The following is a 19,961-nucleotide window of genomic DNA, read 5'->3' as shown; positions in this document are numbered from 1 at the left end:
CTTTATTAGTATCAAGTATTGGTAACACAGGTAAGGACATTTTACACTATGTTTATCTTGATAGTACAATTTTTGTCACAAGTCATTTTAAACAAACAAGAATCAGTAGGACTTCAAAACAAAACAAAAACCCAAATACTATCAGGCTGAGTTCAACACAAAATTTTTAACACTGATTCACTAATTACAACATAAAAGAAAACTATCTTGCTTTGATTTTCATCTAGATCTTCTGGTAAGAAAATGTAAACAGACAGTATAGGCACATGCCAGATTTTATAGGCACATGCCAGATATTTGCACCATAACTGCTAGTGCTCAGGAGTTAGGGCCATATTCTACACCCTTGTCCCACAGGAGGAACGTCCACTGATGTCAACAGAAGTTTTAGGCAAAATCTTAGGCCTTGTCTACACTTACCGGGGGTTTGATGTGTGGCGATCGCTGCATCGGCGGTCGATTTAGCGTGTCTAGTGAAGACCCGCTAAATCGACCGCCGATCGCTCTCCCATCGACTCCTGTACTCCACCTGAACGAGAAGCACAAGGGGAGTCAACGGGAGAGCATCTCCAGTTGACATTGCGTAGTGTGGACCCCGCGGTAAGTAGATCCAAGTACATTGACTTCAGCTATGTTATTCACATAGCTGAAGTTGTGTAACTTAGACTGATCGACCCTGTAGTGTAGACAAGGCCTTAGAGTACAATACAGATCTGGAAGAAACCTGCACTTCTGCACTTCCTACTTGGGCAAAAAGCCCTCATAGATGTCAATGGGAGCATTGCTTAAGGAGGGAATGCAGGAGCAGGTTCCCTACAGCTGTGTATTTTGGTTCACTGGCGGGTTGTAAGGCTATAGTTGTGTTCTGAAACGAGACTGACAACTCAACTGCCATCTCTGAAGTTTAACTGTCTATTGTTTACTTTTAAAAATGTTACAAAATTAGAGCAGCAATACCATTTCATGTCCTTTCTCTATTTTGGTAAAATTGCAGAATTACACACTAACTATATATGTAGCCTTTATTCAGAAGAACATTCACTGATACAATTTTTGTTTCTACCATTTAAAAGTCCACAACATGTAATTATTTCCATTGCTTACTTTGAGTGGTTGATTATGGCCCCAATTCAGCACACCACTTAAGCATATGCTTAACGTTAATCATGTTTTAAGGCCCAATGACTGCAGTGAGACTTAAGCATATGCTTAGCTGAATCAGTACCGACATGAACTAGTTTTACTTCACAGGCCAATCCTGTTCCCACTAAAGTAAACAGGAATGGTCACTGACTTGAGTTGGAACAGGATGAGCCTCTGTCAAATTTTGTTGATGGAGGACAAAACAAACCAAGAAAGAATTAAATTCTAAAGTATATATTAAAACATCTGCATGTTTCTGTCATGCCATATGAAAAAGAGCACAAAACCTCAAAGTTTAAGCGAAATCATACAAACTTTCTGCAATTGTTAAATAATCAGACAAAAAGCCAAGGCCTTTAGTATCCAATTCACACAGTTGCAAAACTAAACAAAATATGATGAAGACAGGTTTTTTGTATCAATAATTTGCCTGTTATTCTTGTTATGGCCAAACTAGACATTCTTTAAAAGACCTTTATTGTAACTAACAATTTCTTCCATAATTTAACTTTTCTAACATATATTAAAATTACATGGAGTAGAAGAATATTTATCCATATCCTCCAAAGTAAACACTTCTGTCTCAGGGCTTTTTAAGATACTGTATAGATACTAATAGAAAACCAGAATTGATGTATAAATATCTCATATTTAAAACTTTATTTAGAGATCCTGTATTCCTTTACTGGACAACAAACAGGAACTAATTTTAAAAACAAAACAAAACACAGAACATGCTCAAAATTAAAAACAAACGTTTTTAAAAATAATCTAACAAACTTAAAAAGGAAACTAGTTATATCCACTTTTTTTCTGATTTTTACAATATATATTACACTTGGGGGAAAAAAAATCAAGACTTCTTCAAAATGTAGCACAAGGTTGTTAAATGTGTGCTATTTATAATCTTAGTATATACCAAAAATGCATCAAAGAAGTGCTTCAGTTGAAAATTATGGTTATTTGATAGCTGAACTGGTCATCATATTTTCTCTTAGAAGGGTATACTCATTCTTAGAAAGCTAGGTACAGACTGTCAACAAACTAAAAAGGAAATATCATGCTGTTTTGTACAGGAATCAATGGTGAAAACTTAGGCACCAATTTTAATACCTTGCTTTCACATTTTGTCCACATAGATTTCTTCTCCTAAAAGACATTTAATGTAAACACAAAACAATTATTTAGCTGTGCTAAATATATTTAACATGGCTTTATTTCATCTTGCTTTTGTTTAATAAACAAGGTTGAGTAATTATTATTTTACACTGAAATTATTTCTTTTCATTAAATGGTTTAGTTTTGTTAGTTGGAATTAAAAAAAGGAGTCACATCCGGAAGTGTCACCTATAAAAGTTTACATAGGAACCTTGTTTCATAGAATCATAGGGTTAGCAGGGACCTCAAGGGTCATGTAGTCTAACTGTAGTTTCGATTGCAGTTTTCATCTAAAAATATTTTCAGATTATTAGTGTAATCATATTTTCACATAATTCATCTGGAATAAGGAAAAACACCTATAGGTAGGTGTTAGTGTGTTTAGTAGCAGTTTTAGATTTTTTTTTAATCCTCCATGTTGTAGCAAAAGACTTTGTAGCTAATTATTGCAGTTTGCTGGTAGCAGAAAGTCTGAGGGTCATATTGTGCCATCCTTTTAAGCTGAACTTCCCAATGAAAATAAAGTGCTGTTTTAAAACAAACAAAACAAATGATGGCAAATATGGACTTTGATTGAGCAAGGTATCTAAGTACATGCCTAACTAACCACCCACTGAAGTCAACAGACCCACCCAGCAGCTTAAAGTTAGGCACCCATGCTCAATCTTGCTGAATCAGGCCCATTGGTCCTGAATATTATCATTGTTGTCCACACCTTTATATTTTGGGCCTCAGCCTACATTCCTTGTGACTTCTGTGGGAATTCTGGATGCTGAAGGAACACAGTATCAGAACCTTATAGGATTAAGGGCTTGATCCTGCTCCTACTGAAGTCCGCAACAAAACTCCTGTTGACTCTAGTAAAAGCAGGACTGGGACCTAATTACACAGTACTGAATGCAATACTTTCTTTTTTCTTTTCCCATTTGAAGGTGGCCTGGATCCAAAATGGACTGTCAAGTATTTCATCCATTTACATTCTCACGGTTTATTCTAATCCATTCCACTCAATTAAATTTAAAATACCAGCAGCAGAAAGATGGTTTTAACTCTGAGCTCCTAAACAAGAGAAGCACATTGTCAAAAGCAGGTGGAAAACTAATTCTGGACCCTTGCCATAGCTTCTGGCAAATATTGGATACTAATGATGCCAACTATTCCAATTGTGACTATTTTTAACCATTATTACCATGATTTTAAACAAACCCAAATTAACACTTCTAACACAAAGTATCACAAACAATAGAAAGTGTCAGAAAAGAAACAAATATTCTATACACTGTATTTACAAAAGCTGATGATTGTAGTGTGGTGCTTTTTCCTCTGCTTTGAACCAGATATGTATGTTTAATACAAAATTTAAATACATATTTTATTCATTTATACAGGTGTCTATATAAATATTTACATTTAATTTTTTTTAAAAAAACATATCTTTGTGCTAATGGCCATATTTACGGCCACACACAGGAGTTTATTTCACAACTCCTTCCCCCTACAAGCTTCTGCTATTCGAAGTAATATATTCATACATTCTATTGTACTTAGAATTACACACAACAGTACAAACCAGAGGAAACAAAATTGTGAATTGTCTGACATCCATTCAATGTTAGTTCATATTTATAAACAGTACTGTTGTTTGCATTATAAGTGCTGCTTTATTACAATGCTTGTAGTTACTGAACTATGTACAGTAAATTAGCCTTTGGGGCGTTCTATAAAGCAGCATACATTTTTTTCCAGAGTCTTCCTTAGAAGCTTCTATTTAAATGGCTGAAAGCAGGCTTGCTGCTCCTTTATATATAAAATCCAAGTATTAATATTGCTGATCTTAGATTCTATTGTATTTTGCACAAGTTCCATATAAGAACAAAACAATTCCACATTACTATAAAAAAACCAACAACATTAATTCCCAATAAGTGTCAGGATAACTCAAATTTGAGGTTTATTTGTTATTGCTAAAATATTACTAAAATCTAGATTACTAAAGAAAAATATTCCATCCACTTCTTTCTTAACTTCAAGTGCAGGGCTAATATTTATAGGGAGCTCAGGTGTTCATTATACTCAAAACAAGAAGTTGGTTACAATATAACACCACTATAAACTCACAGTTAGAATCCACATTTTTGTTCCTTTTTTGTTTTTAAAATGTATATATATATATATATATATATATATATATATATATATATATATATATATATATATATATATATATATATATATATATATATATATAGACACCACCGGATGAGGATCCATGCATACAATCAAGATGTGATCGGATTTCAATGTTAATGAAATTAAATTATACTGTTATTATAAGATCCCAGACAACAGTACTTTAAATTATACAAATTTCTATCTACTAACATCAAAGTTAGTTTACCTTAATCTTCAAATCCAAGCAGCATCATAAATCCATCTTTACTTTTTTGATGGTTCTTGTCCCCTTAGATTTCTAGTTTATATGGCATACTTCTGAAATATCCTGGAAACGGTCTCCATTTAACCAGCTTTTTAAACTACCTGTTGAAGATCTCTAACTAATTGTGTGTCTGTTCATGGCTCCAAAGACTAAATGCAGTCTTGAATGTCCTGTGACAAAGTTTACACATATATTGTCTTTTGAATGTGATTGCTGAAAGTGGTGGAGCATGATAAAAGAGCGTGTCCGATTCTTGTGGAACAAATAATTTCTCAGTAGTAGTTGGGCTCTCAGACAAACCTGTAGGACTATCAGGCTCTAAGGGCTGGATTTTGGGTAGAGGTGGGGGTGGAGGCAGAGGTGGCGGTGATGGGGAGTTAGCTGGTGGACATATCTCAGAATCTTTATTCACTGATTCCTCTGCAGCCTGTGACATATGAGACTGGAAGTGGCTCCACAAACGGAAGTTGGTCCGGAAGGCCTTGTTGCACACATGACAAATAAATGGTTTTACAGAGCACAAAAGCTCCTGATGACGCTCCAACTGCTTGTGTACAGTAAAAATTTTTCCACATTTTTCACAGGGCCACAAGCCAGTGACTTTATTAGAAACTATTTCCTTAGCTTCTCTGTTGGTTTCAGTGACCTCATCCTCTATATCGTCTGCAGGCTCTTCTTTTACGTGAATTTTAAACTGTTTGGAAACACTTAGATCTTCAGGAAGGCATGAAGAATCTTCAGAATCAAAATTAATTTGTTCTGAAGAATCACTGAATACTCCATCTTCCTTCGCAGTAACAAAATTGTTCATTTTATTAGGTTCTGATTGAGAATGCAATCTTGAAGCATTAGTTATTTCACCATTGTGATCAAGAATAGGTAAAGAAAAATTCTCTGTTGGGGCCATGGTATTTTGATTGTGAACTTCAACTTGATGACGCCAAATACTAAAGGAGGATTTAAAGGTGCGCATACACTCAAGACAAGTGAGCTTCTTATATTCACACTTGCTTTCATGTTCATGCTTCAGCTCTGGAGAAGAAAATCTAAGGCTGCAATAAGGACAAACTGTTGCATTTCTACAAAGTCGCTCATGATTTCCCTGTTCAATAACAGAGGAGAGCTTAGCATTACAAAGACGACACTGATAGACCTCTTTGTTTTCAACTGGACTTGCAATATGAATGTGCTCTTTTTGCTTAGAAGCCTTATTTCCTCCAATTGGTTTTTCCCCGGGATGCATTTTTATGTGCTGTTTAAATTGAGAGAGAAAACGATAAGCTTTCCCACAGTAGGTACAAATGTAGGCTCCTTTGGATCTTGATCTTAAGTTCCTTTTGATGACTTGCTGTGCTTGTGAACTGGACTGTCCCTGAAAACCTTGTTTGCCACGTCGTAGTTTAACAATCAGTGCTTTTTTAATCTCTCTCTCTCTCACAATATCAATTAATTTTCTTTGGAATTTTTCATCCAAGACAGCATGTGAACTGGAAGCAGGTGAGGGATTCTTCACAATTCCATGCTGTGTCTGGCAATGAGTCCATACTTTGAAGTTTGTGTGAAATCTCTTGTGGCATATATCACAAGCATATGGTTTCTCTGGATTATGATACATATTAACATGACGGTGAAGGCCTGCTGTAGATCTGAAAATCTTAAGGCAGTGCTTGCATTTAAACTTTTTGTTTGGTCTCACTTCTTCCAATTCACTGTATTCATCTTTACTAACATCAGAATCTGGAAAGTCAGCATCAAGACGCGTAGGACTTGAACTTTCCTCAAAATTATCCTCTGACCCAGGAGAACCATGCTCATTCACTTTCAATTTTTTAAATGGTAGCCTTCTATCTGCTTGAAACCTCCTTTTTGCTGGAAGTCTATTCATATCCCTATTATCATCCTCAGTTTTAAAAGGAAAGTCTTTACTGGCAGATGTTGAAGCATCTCCTACTGTAACTCTTATTATTTCAGAAGGCTCTGAAAGCGGGCTGCTAGGTTCAGTTTTTATTCGTACATCAGTTAGAGGAGAAGCTACCTCCCTATCAGTCGACTGAGAGGCACTAAAGGACCTAAGGCGGTGTGGGTGCATTACCTGTGTCTTGTCATCTAGGACAGCCTTTTCTGAAGACTCTTTCAAGGATGACTTTTGAGATATAACATTAAACGTTTTTCCCTGTGAGTCACTAGTCACCAATGATGATTCATGTGAAGCTTTTAAATCAATAGAAGATGAATAAATAGGAACCTGACTGTCCATGGACAATGACCTTCGAAGGAGACTTTTTACAAGTGGGCCACTCCGGTCAATACTTTGGTTTTCAGGACCTGATCCACTAGATGGAACCACTAGTCCTAATTTTGAGTAGTATAGCAAATTCCTATCTTCTCCTTGACCATTTCCTTTTCCTGTCTCTCGCAACAAAAATGTAGATTCTGATGAAGCATGCAGAGATAAGATTGGAGGACGTGGTCTTTTTAATGACATCTCTACAGCTTTTCCTCTTAGAAGCTGACCACTCACGCCTGGCTCATCACATGAAGTTTCTTTCTCAGCTAAAGGCTTTTGTGGCAATTCTGTGTTCCTCTTTACCAAGCCACTACTACTTTGGTCATCCACAGTTCCAGAAGGTTCATGAAGTTTGGTGTAGCTCACAGGACTGTCTTTTAGCCACCTCCTGTCACTTAATGATAAACTGTGAAGGGGTTCAATTGGTTTTGTTACTTGTGGTCTATTGTTTGTTTTGATGGCAATGGAGTGTGAGGGCTTAGAGCTATGGCTTAAATCATGTGTTTGACTGACATTTTTAACTTGTGCTTCATTTCTGCTCTGACAAACAATGACACTTCTCTTCTGAGAACTGCTTTCATCTTCTTCTTGAAACAATATTTTTTTAATGGGACATGCTGGAAAAGGAGCTTGAGGACTCTTAGAAACAATGTTAGTAAGAAAGGAAATGCCAAGGCTGTAGCCCAATTCTTGAACAGCTGCGAGACTGCTTTTCTCAACAAACAAAGACGAAGAGTAAATGTAGTTTAATACATTATCAAAAGCATCTGGTTCACAGAAGTCAAGCTGAAACACTGATTGGGACTCATTCTCTTTATTTGTGAAGAGAGTCTGGAAGTATTCACTGCTGGCAGCCAGAACATTTTTATGAGCTCTAAATTTTTGGTCTCCCACTATTAGAAGAACATCGCATAGCTGTCCTTTTAGACGTTCCTCATTCAAAGCACTTAAGAGAGAAATGGCATGTGCTGGGTTTATGTAATGCAAGAGCCCCTCCATGATTTGGATTTATCTGAAAAACGAAAATAAAGATAGTTATGGTCTGTTTTACACACACTTTTAAAATATAACATGAACCTATATAACGGCTTAGTTTCTGATTATAGTCCACATAGCTATTTTTTCATTAACATTAAAGAATTTTAAGTTTTGGGGCTATGCATGGGAATTAAAAGAACAAAAGCAATCTGAATTCATAACTCTAATAGATACACAGGCACGAAAAAAAGCAATTTGTGATTCTGCTTTTCCAATGCACCTTAAATAACCACTCTCCATTAAGATTATATCTGACCAATAAGGGCAGCTATGTTCTCTTCCTGTAGCTAGCATATGCCTACTTCTCTTTATACAGTAATACTCAATAAGTTGACTGAGCATGAAGGAAGTTTTTTTTCCTACCAATACTTCTGCAAAGACATATTAAAAAAATATTGCTAAAATTCTGAGTCTGAGACTTACAATATGGGTTAATTTTCAAATGTAACTCATTTTTGAGGCTAAACAAACTTGATAGTACCCTTTTAATTGAACAGGCTAAAGTTTTTTGTTGCTTTTTTAAAAATGATGGGGAAAAACTATCCTGCTTAATTGTCTCTGATGAAGACTGGTGTAATTAACTCTCATATTTGCTTACATTTAAGGGCAAAGCAAAAAGTATAGATTAACAACTTTGGAAGTGTATTACTAAAAAAAATTACTTGTAATTGAGTGGCCATGTATCCTGTCTTTCTGGGAATTTCAGTTTTACAATAGAGTCCAAGTGTTTTTCTGTCATGACTTCAATATATAGTGTACCAACCAACTACACTCCCTGGTTTGACCCACAGCAACAGATGAACTTGGTGCCCTGGTGCCTTTGAGCAGGGTCCTAGAATGGCTCTTCCTTGCTGTATTGTTGCATGCCATGAAGTTGTATTGCTCAAATCCTCAGGTGACACATGTATGGATAGCATTAGCTTTTTTGAGACAGCATCACTCTGGAAGTTCATGTTGAGTTGCTTGCCCCCTATAGCCCCTAGATCCTTTTGAGGGTCACTGGTTTCTGGGATACAATACCTCCTTCTACAGGTAGGACTTGTTTGGCACTCTCTTCCTCAAAGCAGCACCCTGGAACCTTAGTGATTGGCTGAACAAGAAGTAGGACTGAGTGGACTTGTAGGCTCTAAAGTTTAACATTGTTTTGTTTTTGAGTGCAGTTACGTAAAAAAATTATTCTACATTTGTAAGTTGCACTTTTATAATAAAGAGATTGCTCTACTGTACTTGTATGAGGTGAATTAAAAATAATATTTCTTTTTTTTTAATCTTGTAATCAGCGCTGGAGTTGTAAACAAGGAATTTACAATTCTGTAAGAGAAGCGCCACACAATGCAGGGTTGCTCAACCCTGTGACTCAGCAAAACCCACCAGGACATGTCTGGGCTACTGTTTTCCAAGCACATGGACTGAGGATATATAATAGGGGACAGTGGCGTCATGCTTTTGCCTTTCTCCTCCTCCACCTACCCTGGAAGCAACAAGAACGCTGGGAAGACAAAAGACTTGAACTGAGTAGACTGGTCCCAAGCTTAAAGGGGAAGCCTGTGTATTAAGAACTGTCACTTACCTACAACATCCAGTAGGGTGAGAAAATTTGCTTGACCCAAATGCTGTCTAGTTTAATAAGGTTTAAGATTTAGACTGTACACTTACTTTTTATTTTCTTTGGTAACTATCGCTGATCTCACCTGACAACTTCCTCCCTATAGGGCCCTGGTGTCCACTTTCAAGCCCAACTGGGAGTCAGCTCATCAATCACAGGTACACTGGCCTCTTCCATCTTAAAGGTCTAGTGTCACCCTATGACAAGTGATTTTATATTTACTTGAATGATATATTTATAACATTGATGAAAATGTTAAATACCATTAGACCTAGTACCGATCCCTGTGGAACCCCACTAGAAACCACCTCCACTCGGTGACGATTCACCATAAAAGACTACTTTGAAATCTGTCACTTAGTTCTTAATCCATTTAACAGGTGCTTTATCAATACTGTGCAGTGCTACTCTTTCAATCAGAATTTTGTGCAGTACTATGTAAAATGCTTTACACAAGTCTAAGTATATTACATCTAGGCAGTTATTTTTATCAACCAAACTTGTAATCTCAAGCAGTGAAATCAGGTTTTCCATAAAACCAGATTGACTAGCATTAACTATTATTCCTATCCTATCATTCTTTATCTATCAAATCCCCTTTGAAACTCAAAAAGTTTTACATTGGCCTCATCCAGGGCTTGAACCTACAGGTGTTCAGTGCACTGCAGGAAATAGGACTAATCAATCCTATAGGTATTATGTCAAATACACACCATAGTCTGCCTAATACCATGAGCAAAACAGTAGAATTCCATTTCGTCATCTGAACTGAAACTATGTCCAGTACAGAGCTAGTGTCTGTGAAACTCTCTCCCTTAAATATTTCTAATATTAAGCCCATCATTGAAATATGCAGGTGGCAAAATCAAGACGATTGACACCAGATCATGAAGACAGCAACAACTAATAAAAGACAATTCTGTTTCAATATTCCTGGATTGATAAGATCCTTAACAAAAACTATTTATTCCTATATGTTCCAGTATTAACGTGCCACAGAGATCATTAAGCAAATCACAGTGTATTTGGTCTCAGGAAATCCTTGTGCAACAATGCACATCCGAGGGAAAGAATTGGCAAATATTCATCTAAAAATACACTATGTAAGTTTGCTATCACTGTGCAAACTGCCCCAGGACACAGGGGCCTATCAGGTTATCTATATTATAGTACAGTGTTTAATTACTTGATCACATACTACTTTTCCCACAAGACTTCTGTCTGACTGAGTGCACAGGATGGATAGTGCTCACTAAATGAACAATTATTCAATATTTTTATCTTCAGCATCCAATGTGTGGCCCCTGCTTTATTTACGGTACATCATCCAACACTACACTGAATACAAAATTATTAATTTTCTCATGTTTTTCTGTGGTTCTGATCACCATAGTATGACTGCTTCACACTAATTAATTTATCTTCACAATACTCCTATGAGATGATGTGGTAGTATTTTTTCCATCAGTAAAATGGTGGATGGAGGCACAGAGAAATTAAGACCAAGATAGTCAAGCATCCACTAATTTTGATTGCCCAATTATAAACAACTAGGAGCTGATTTTACAGAGTACTTAGCATTTTCATAGCACTTTACATGTTTCAAAGCACAGCTCCCATTGGCTTAGGATACAGTTAGGAGTGGTCACCACTTCTGCAAGTCAGACCCCAGTTGTCACACACTGAATATCCAGAAAATGAGGAACACATACTTAATGGCCAACTATGAACATTTTGGTTTAAGTGGCTTGCCCAACATCACATAGGAGCTCTGTAGCAGGGATATAATCCAATTCTCCAGGGCAGCATTCAACTTCCTCAGCCATGGGACCACCTTTCTCTTTCTGCAGTTCCCTACCTCATTCATAAGCCCCCTCTTTTTCAGTTTAAACTGATTTTTACCAGAAAAATCCTGGGTTTTACAAAAAATATTATTCATTTTCCCTCCAATTTCCACCCTACTTTTGTATCATTCAAATATATAAAAAATAACTTGTTTTATTAGAAAATTAAAACACATTGCATGAGATACATGTATTACGATAATACATTAGTCTGTGTGTAAATGCAAAGCTGCCTGTTGAAGTATGGCTATGTATTAGTCTATAACAGTGGTTCCCAAACTAGGGGCACCGTTTGTTCAGGGAAAGCCCCTGGCGGGCCGGGCCTGTTTGTTCACCTGCTGCATCCGCAGGTTTGGCCAATCGCAGCTCCCAGTGGCCGCGGTTTGCCACTCCAGGCCAATGGGGGCTGTGGGAAGCAGCGGCCAGCAAGTCCCTTGGCCTGTGCCACTTCCTGTGGCTCCCATTGGCTGAAAGTGGCCAACCGCAGCCAATGGGAGCTGCGATTGGCCGAACCTGTGGTCACGGCAGGTAAACAAACAGGCCCGGCCCGCCAAGGGCTTTCCCTGAACAAGCGGCACCCCTAGTTTGGGAACCATTGATCTAGAAGATACAACAAACAAGCATACACACAACTCTGAAGTGCGTGCACATCTGAACGTACTGATGAATCTCATGCTCACCACGTACACATTTCAAGCTGTTAGCAGATAATGGTTTAAAGACCTGAAACACTAAAATGGGTAGAAAATGAAAATCTGTATCAGAATACGTTTCAGAGCACAAGGAAGTCCTCTAAAGTTTAAAAATAACAAAAACAGGAGAAAATGAAGTAGTTGATTGTATACACTGCAAATGGTGTGGCTCAATTATTAAACACAAATATTTATAGGCTAATAGTTTTAAGTCAACAACAGTAAACTGTTTATTCAAATGAAAAGTTTTATGTGGAGATTAGAGATGTATTGTTTTCTTAAAGTCAGAGGTAGCATTGTGTTTTGAGTTCTGTTTTAGTTCTGCAGCAAACCACATTGAATTCCATTCATCAAAGCATTAATCTGCTGAACAGTTTATTCCCCTGTCCACCAAAATAAATCCTGATATTTACCCAGAAAAAATTATTAATAGTTTTTTTCACCAATTTTCACCTCTTTTTGTTGGTGTACTAATAAACACGGATAAATTCCCAGGAAAAGTTAAATAAAATGAAAACTGAAAATGAAGGCCCTACTCATCCACTACACACCTTCCAACTTCTGCACTAACAGAGGCAGGAGTCATGCAGATAACAGTTTCATTTCACTATAGAATTCTGATCAATTCTCTGGGCTATGTCTATTCTGTGCACTGAATGAGGTCCTTGCTGTCTCTGTTACCTTCAGGAGAGTGATATCAGCTTGGGTCATCTAGGGGAGACGGTGGCAGTTTTCATTGCAGTCCGAGCAATTGAAAACAATAGTCCATGCGACCCCATCCCATTGTGCTTTTCTGTTCCCTCACGGTTTCCCAGACATGCTGGCATAGGTGCTGGAACTAGGAGTGCAGGGGGTGCTGCAGCACCCCCTGACTTGGAGTGATTTTCATTATACATAGGGTTTATAGTTTGGTTCAGTGGCTCTCATCCCACTATAAAAATTGTTCCAGCACCACTGAATGCTGGTGGTTTGGGTGGCAGGGGTAGGCACTGAGCTTAGAAACCACAAGCCTCAGGCCACGGCTAGCAGCAGCGCAATGGGGGAGGGGTAGAGGAGGGTTTGGGAAATTTTCTTGTGCACTCTCGTCGCCCGCAACTTCCCCCACTACACTGCCTTTGCCAAGGTTTGCAGTTTGGGAAGGGCAATGGTGGCCCCCGATCGCCACACAAAGTCCATGTTACAAAGGGCAGGTGGCCAATGCCACTTATGTTCCTGCCGTGGGTTGCCCACCCAGTGCTGCAGACAGTCGCTTGGTGCCCATGTCCCCAGGCCCTACTCATCATGCCTGGTACAGCAAGCCAGTTTAATGAATACCTTGCATCAATTAAAATGTTCTGCCTTATACTTCAGTGGAATAAGGAGGATTTTTACGTATTAATTGTGCACTAGACCCTGATTATGGATTGACAATGATTGCTTTGTACTTTCATGTCCTACAGCTGAAAGTATGGCCTTTAGCTCGTCCTCCAGACCGGCGGAGAGGCTGTCTCAGATTAGAAGAAGACAAAAGACAACACGTAATGACATGTTTAATGAGATTATGCATGCCTCTGGGATGGCTGACACTGAGCAGAGAGCATGGAGGATTTCTCTATCTGAAAAACTGGACATGGACATTGTGAGCAGGAGAGCAGCTCAGGAGCATGAGCATGGCATGGCACACAGCAGGAGATGCTAGGGATTCTGAAGGACATGTTGAGGCATCTCGTAGACCTTCACGAAAAACACCTTGAGGTTAGACTCCCTCTACAGCCCCTGCAAAACAGCATTCCTCCATCACTGTATTCTCACCTCCCCCTCATGCTCCAAGAGGCCAGGGGGAAAAAGCTATATTCTTTCCACTCCACACCAGGGGAGGATACTAGGAATAAAAGGCGCACAAAGAATAATCTTTGACAGGCAAGGCCACGGTATTTAAAAGAAAAGATCACAGTGTTTTTCCCCTCCAAATTTTATTCTAATGACTGTCCCAGGTTACACTATTTTCCTGACAGGTTTCAGAGTAGCAGCCATATTAGTCTGTATCCGCAAAAAGAAAAGGAGTACTTGTGGCACCTTAGAGACTCTTCGAGATGCTCATATAAATTTGTTCATCTTTAAGGTGCCACAAGTACTCCTTTTATTATTTTCCTGATCTTTCACTTCCAATATGTTTGTGCAATAAAACTACAGGTCCTGAGAATGAAATAATCTTTATTACTTCACACCACGGAGGAAGGAGAGGTACAAGGAAACTACAGAAACAGAGGGCATTTGCTGGAGACAGAAACCCAGCAGGCACAGCAAGGTTCACAGTAAGGGAAGGCATAATTCAAGAAGCAGTGCACATTACTAGGGGTCATTACTAAATCAGGTTTTCAAAGCCTCCCTGAGACACAGTGCTCCATGATGTGCTCCTCTTATTGCTCTAGTATCTGGCTGCTCAAAATCAGCAGACAAGACTATCTGCCTCTACCCCCTACTCCTGTGGAAACTTCTAACCCTTTGTCTCACAGATTTTATGGAGCACACAGCAGACAGCTACAACTAGGGGATATTGCTTTCACTGAAGTCTAAGCTAGTAAACAGACTGCACCAGTGACCCTTTAAATGGCCAAAGGCACATTCAACCACCATTCTGGACCTGCTCAGCCTATTGTTGAACTGTTCCTTGCTGGTGTCCAGTGTCCAGCTTCATGAGCCATGAGAGCAAGGGTAGGCTGCCTTTCTCGGGATCAGTTTTGGCATTTTAAAGTCACCAATGGTTATTTTGTGTTCTGGAAAGGAAGTCCCCACTTGCAGCTTTCTGAACAGACCCGTGTTGTTAAAGATGCAGGCATCATGCACCTTCCCTGACCACCCCACGCTGATGTAGGTAAAAGGCCTCTGGTGATCCCCTGATGCTTGCAACACCATTAAAAAGCATCCCTTTCTGTTTATGTACTCTTTGGCAAGGTGGTCTGGTGCCAAGATAGATGGCACACACATCCCTATCGTCCCACTGCAGCTAGGGAACCCCACTGCAGCAAAACCACCCAGTATGTTCTGCACATTACCAACAGTCACTACCCTTCTTACCAAAAGGCAATAAATGGTCCTGCATAGTTGGATCACAACAGCCCTCACAGTGGATTTACCAACTCCAAACTGATTCCCCAGTGACTGGTAGCAGTCTGGTATCAAAAGCTTCCACACAGTGATTGCCACTCACTTCTCCACTGTCAGAGCAGGTCTCATTTTAGTGTCGTTGCATTGCAGGGCTGGGGAGAGCTCTGCACACAGTTACTGGAAAGCGGCCTTGTGCATATGAAAGTTCTGCAACCACTGATCATCATCCCATAACTGCATAACGATGTGATCCCCAGTCACTGCTTGTTTCTTAGAACCAGAAACGGCGCTCCACTGTGTTCAGTGGACTGCCAGCAGCAACTGGGAATTGTTTCATTCTATGGCTTCCAGCAGGGCTGCTTGAAGGACATTGCAATGTTACACATGGTGACTCCTCTCCTGACTCTGGAAATACTGCAGGATAAGATGCGCGGTGTTTGTAATACTCACCACAACAGTGCACAGAGGTGCAGGATCCATGCCTCTCAGGAGATGGCGTACACGCAGCTATGCCGTCCTTTCGAAAAAAGGCGTGAAACATTATACGTTGCAGTTTAGATCAGGGAGGGATGGAGAAAGCTTCATCCTAGGATACTGAAGCCATATTCCCAGTCCTCCCTGAAAAAATGTTTTGGTCCCATGAGGCATTGCAATCCCTTCCCCAAACCCCCTGCGGAGAGTTGCACTGTGAGATAGCTACCCACAGTGCACTGCTCTCAGCACGGATGCAAGTGCTGCTAGTGAGGACGTGCTTCACAGATATAAGAAGTGTGGTGTGGACATGCACTACTGACTTAATTATTGTAGCGGCTGGATGTCGACTTCAAACTTAAATTGACTTAAGATTGTAGTGTAGACATGCCCTTAGTTAGCTCTAGTGAGGGACAGATGTGGCCTGTGACTGACACTAGTAGTAATAAGTTATTCATATTAACGTGGTTGTGGCTAAAATGTCCATATCACCAGAAAAGATGACTCTCCTGTTATTCATCAGGACACTCGAGATGCACAAGAAGGGAGTTCTGTTTATTTTGCTATGTAAATATTCTATGATAGACACCACTCTTATTAAATTGCAATATGGAGTAGATACAACCTGATGCTTTCCCCGTCACCAGTAATGCGATATTTAAAAAAAAAAAAAAAAAAAAAAGAGAGTCTCCTTCTGGGTGTAAAGAGAAACTTTGAAGCTATATAGTAAGTTTGGGGTTGTACTATTTGAACTATAATTTAGGAAAGGATTTTGAGGGATTTGGAATGAAATTTATTGTTATTATTCCCTTCAGTTTAGGGATTCTGTCTTTCTCCAAAATGTAATGAAATGGGAATTCAGCTACTATTACTATGTGAATTATTACGGAAAACATTCTTAGGCTTTTAAGTATGCTGTCAGCAGAGATTATTAGTATTTGACCAGTTGAATAAAAATGAGATTTTATAATCTCCTGGGAGAAAGGAGATTGCTATATTATAGAGGAGATAAAAGCTATGATATTCCAAAGACAGGACAGGTTCCCACTACAGGGTTATCATCATATGGGATCCTTTTCTTCTCAAAAGCCTTTCAGGTTGCCCTTTAAATTCTTCAGAGCCAAGTACATGCATGAAGTGGGCATTTTACAGCTGGCTGCTTCTGTTTCCATCTTGTAAGTACCTGTTATCCCCTCCCCCGCCCAATCTTTCCCTTTTTATTGCTGGGTGAGCAATAAATCATTACATCCTCTCAGCCTACTGCTCACATCAGACTCCTGAACCTCTACATGTCTCTTTCTACCGACACCGTCTGTCATAAATATAAAGGGAAGGGTAAACACCTTTAAATCCCTCCTGGCCAGAAGAAAAACCCTTTCACCTGTAAAGGGTTAAGAAGCTAAGACAACCTCGCTGGCACCTGACCAAAATGACCAATGAGGAAACAAGATACTTTCAAAGCTGGAGCGGGGGGAAAAAAAGGGTTCTCTCTGTCTGTGTTGTCTTTTGCTGGGACCAGAGCAGGAATGCAGGTCAGAACTCCTGTAAAGGGCTAATAAGCAATCTAGTTAGATATGTGTTAGATTCTGTTTTGTTTAAATGGCTGATAAAATAAGTTGTGCTGAATGGAATGTACATTCCTGTTCTTGTGTCTTTTTGTAACTTAAGGTTTTGCCTAGAGGGATTCTCTATGTTTGAATCCAATTACCCTGTAAGGTATTTACCATCCTGATTTTACGGAGGTGATTCTTTTACTTTTTCTTTAATTAAAATTCTCTTTTAAGAACCTGATTGCTTTTTCATTGTTCTTAAGATCCAAGGGTTTGGGTCTGTGTTCACCTGTACAAATTGGCGAGGATTCTTAGCAAGCCTTCCCCAGGAAAGGGGGTGTAGAGTTTGGGGGGATATTTTGGGGGGAAGACATTTCCAAGTGGGCTCTTTCCCTGTTATTTTTGTTAGAGGCTTGGCGGCAGCAGCAATAAAGTCCAAGGGCAAAAGGTAAAATAGTTTGTACCTTAGGGAAGTTTTTAACCTAAGCTGGTAAAAATAAGCTTAGGGGATATTTCATGCAGGTCCCCACATCTGTACCCTAGAGTTCAGAGTGGAGAAGGACCCTTGACACCGTCCAATCCATGTGAGAAGTAACAAGTCAATTTATATTTATAAACATAACAGTTTTAAATCTCTCTCTGTATACGTACAAAGCAGCATTCTACAAGTGTGACTTATATTAGAACCCCCAGGTAGTTTTGGGAGGGAATAACTCAGATCCTGATATATTAAGCCACACACAACTTGGTGCAGAGCACTTTTCCACCTCAGCTTAATGCATAGCAAATCAGAATTGGGGCTTTCAGGAGTATTTTTTTTTTAAAGGGGGAAAAAAAAAAGCAAGCAACAGAGACTTCAAGGTGACATGTAAAGGATATTTAAAATACTGAGCTTTTAACTTTTTTTTTTTTGCTTCTTTAGGATATATTAAGAAGAAACCAGAAAGGTTGAAAAATAAACTTCTTATAAATCTTAGAACATGGTTTCAATAGATGTTTACTGTGAGTTCCAATACCTCAGTTGAAAGTGTGTCGAATCCTCATCCAAAACATTTATCATTTGAAGTTAAATAGGTATAAACAAAAACCAAAGGAGCTTAAGCAGTCTAAAAATTCCTTCTTCTCTCAGTTGCTCAATTTTCACTCTTGACTTTTATGATGTTGTCATTTCATTAACACTATAGGCATCACTGAGTCTTCCTTAATATACAAGACCTGAAATTCTAATATTAAAACAAGCAGAAAAAACAGACCTTATTTTTGCATCATGAATCCACAGAGGGGCACAAGCCCAATTTTCCCTCCTCTGTAGGTACCCTTTAATGGGTGTGTCTCAAGCATATGGGGAAGGCTACTCAATAAAATCTGAAGCAATCTATCATAGCTCAAATTACATCATTTTCTCTCTTAAACTGACACTACACATTAAAGCAGAGCTGGGCAAACTACAGCCCGTGAGACCATCCTGCCTGGCCCCTGAGCTCCCGGCTGGGGAGGCTAGTCCCCGGCCCTTCCCCTACTGCCTCCGCCCTCCCCTGCAGCCTCGCTGTGCCACCAGCGCTCTGGCCTGCTGCTCCTACCGGGCAGCGTGGCTGCAAGCTCTTGCTGCTGTGAGTGGCATGATAAGGGGGCGGGGGAGAGAGGGGAGGGGATTGCCTGGGGGGCGGGGGAGAGAGGGGAGGGGATTGCCTGAGGGGCAGGGGTTCCCGGGGGGGGGCAGTCAGGGGGTGGGAAGTGTGAGGGAGTGGATGGGGGCGGAGGCCAGGCTGTTTGCAGAGGCACAGCCTTCCCTACCCGGCCCTCCATACAGTTTCACAAACCTGATGTGGCCCTTGGGCCAAAAAGTTCGCCCACCCCTGCATTAAAAGGCATGTCTACACACCAAAGTTTTACTGTTTCAACTATACCAGTATTGTTACCACAGTACAACACACCCTCTGCCTCCCCAGTCTGAGCAAAGTTATACTAGTATTGCTTATTTCATATGGGAAGGGGAATAAGCTATACCAGTCTAAGACATTTTTTATCTTAGTATAACTATATCCACTCTAGGGTTTGTACCTGTATAACTATGTTGGTTAAATCAGTCAGTCAATCATACCCCTAACTGAAATAGGCACAAAAACTGTGTGTCAACCAAGCCTAAGGAACTACAATCTGAGGGATGAGAGGATTCTGGGAAAAACACCTCATCTCTCTCTCTTGCGATTCCTCCCCTTAAGTGATGTAAGAGCAGTTTGATGGGTTCCAAAGGAAACTCCATCCAGCTGTCCTGAGCCAGAGGCAAAACAGTGGTAGCCGTGACAGATGATATGGATGGTAATGGGAAGATAGCTGGTGGTTTGATGCTGGAGTAAATTGGGAGAACCTAATCCTTATGACAGGTGTGACAGGGTAGGGCCAGATGGCTATAGGAGAGTAATTTTTTTTTTTGAAGAAAAAAGATATTTTTTTATTTGCATAACACACTTACAAAGTAAAAACAGCAGCATATACAATGTGTAACACAGCAACCAATCACAACTGTTTTCTCATTAGCTTCAGGGGAGGGAAGTGTTCAAGCTTGCCTGGGCCCAGAGCTGGGGGCCAGGGGGCTGGGGGTTTCCTCGACTCTCGTGGTCTTCCACGCTTCCCGAGTTACCTGGTGG

The 19,961-nt window shown here is 39.7% G+C and overlaps 1 protein-coding gene across 11 annotated transcripts in view; it reads right to left on the bottom strand.

Moving 5' to 3' along the window:
• ZBTB21 (zinc finger and BTB domain containing 21) overlaps positions 1-19,961 on the bottom strand; it is a 50,489-nt gene that overhangs the window by 17,108 nt on the left and 13,420 nt on the right. For 2 of the 11 annotated variants that reach the window (XR_012160801.1, XR_012160802.1), the window contains exons 1-5: positions 18,330-18,900; positions 15,743-15,809; positions 9,755-9,866; positions 4,700-8,037; positions 2,257-2,292 (exon numbers count right to left, since the gene is read on the bottom strand). Coding sequence is in view for 1 of the 11 variants with exons in the window: in XM_073359936.1 (XP_073216037.1) it covers positions 4,857-8,024 (3,168 nt within the window). In the remaining 10 variants the exon portion in view is untranslated. Of the gene's footprint in view, positions 1-2,256; positions 2,293-4,552; positions 8,038-9,719; positions 9,867-15,742; positions 15,810-18,329; positions 18,901-19,961 lie in introns of those variants that run through there. The other 9 variants (XR_012160804.1, XR_012160796.1, XR_012160793.1 and 6 more) reach the window with 8 other exon arrangements.

This window comes from Lepidochelys kempii, chromosome 1, assembly GCF_965140265.1.
Source record: "Lepidochelys kempii isolate rLepKem1 chromosome 1, rLepKem1.hap2, whole genome shotgun sequence".
Taxonomy (NCBI): Eukaryota; Metazoa; Chordata; order Testudines; family Cheloniidae; genus Lepidochelys; species Lepidochelys kempii.
This window is presented reverse-complemented; position numbering and strand designations above follow the sequence as displayed.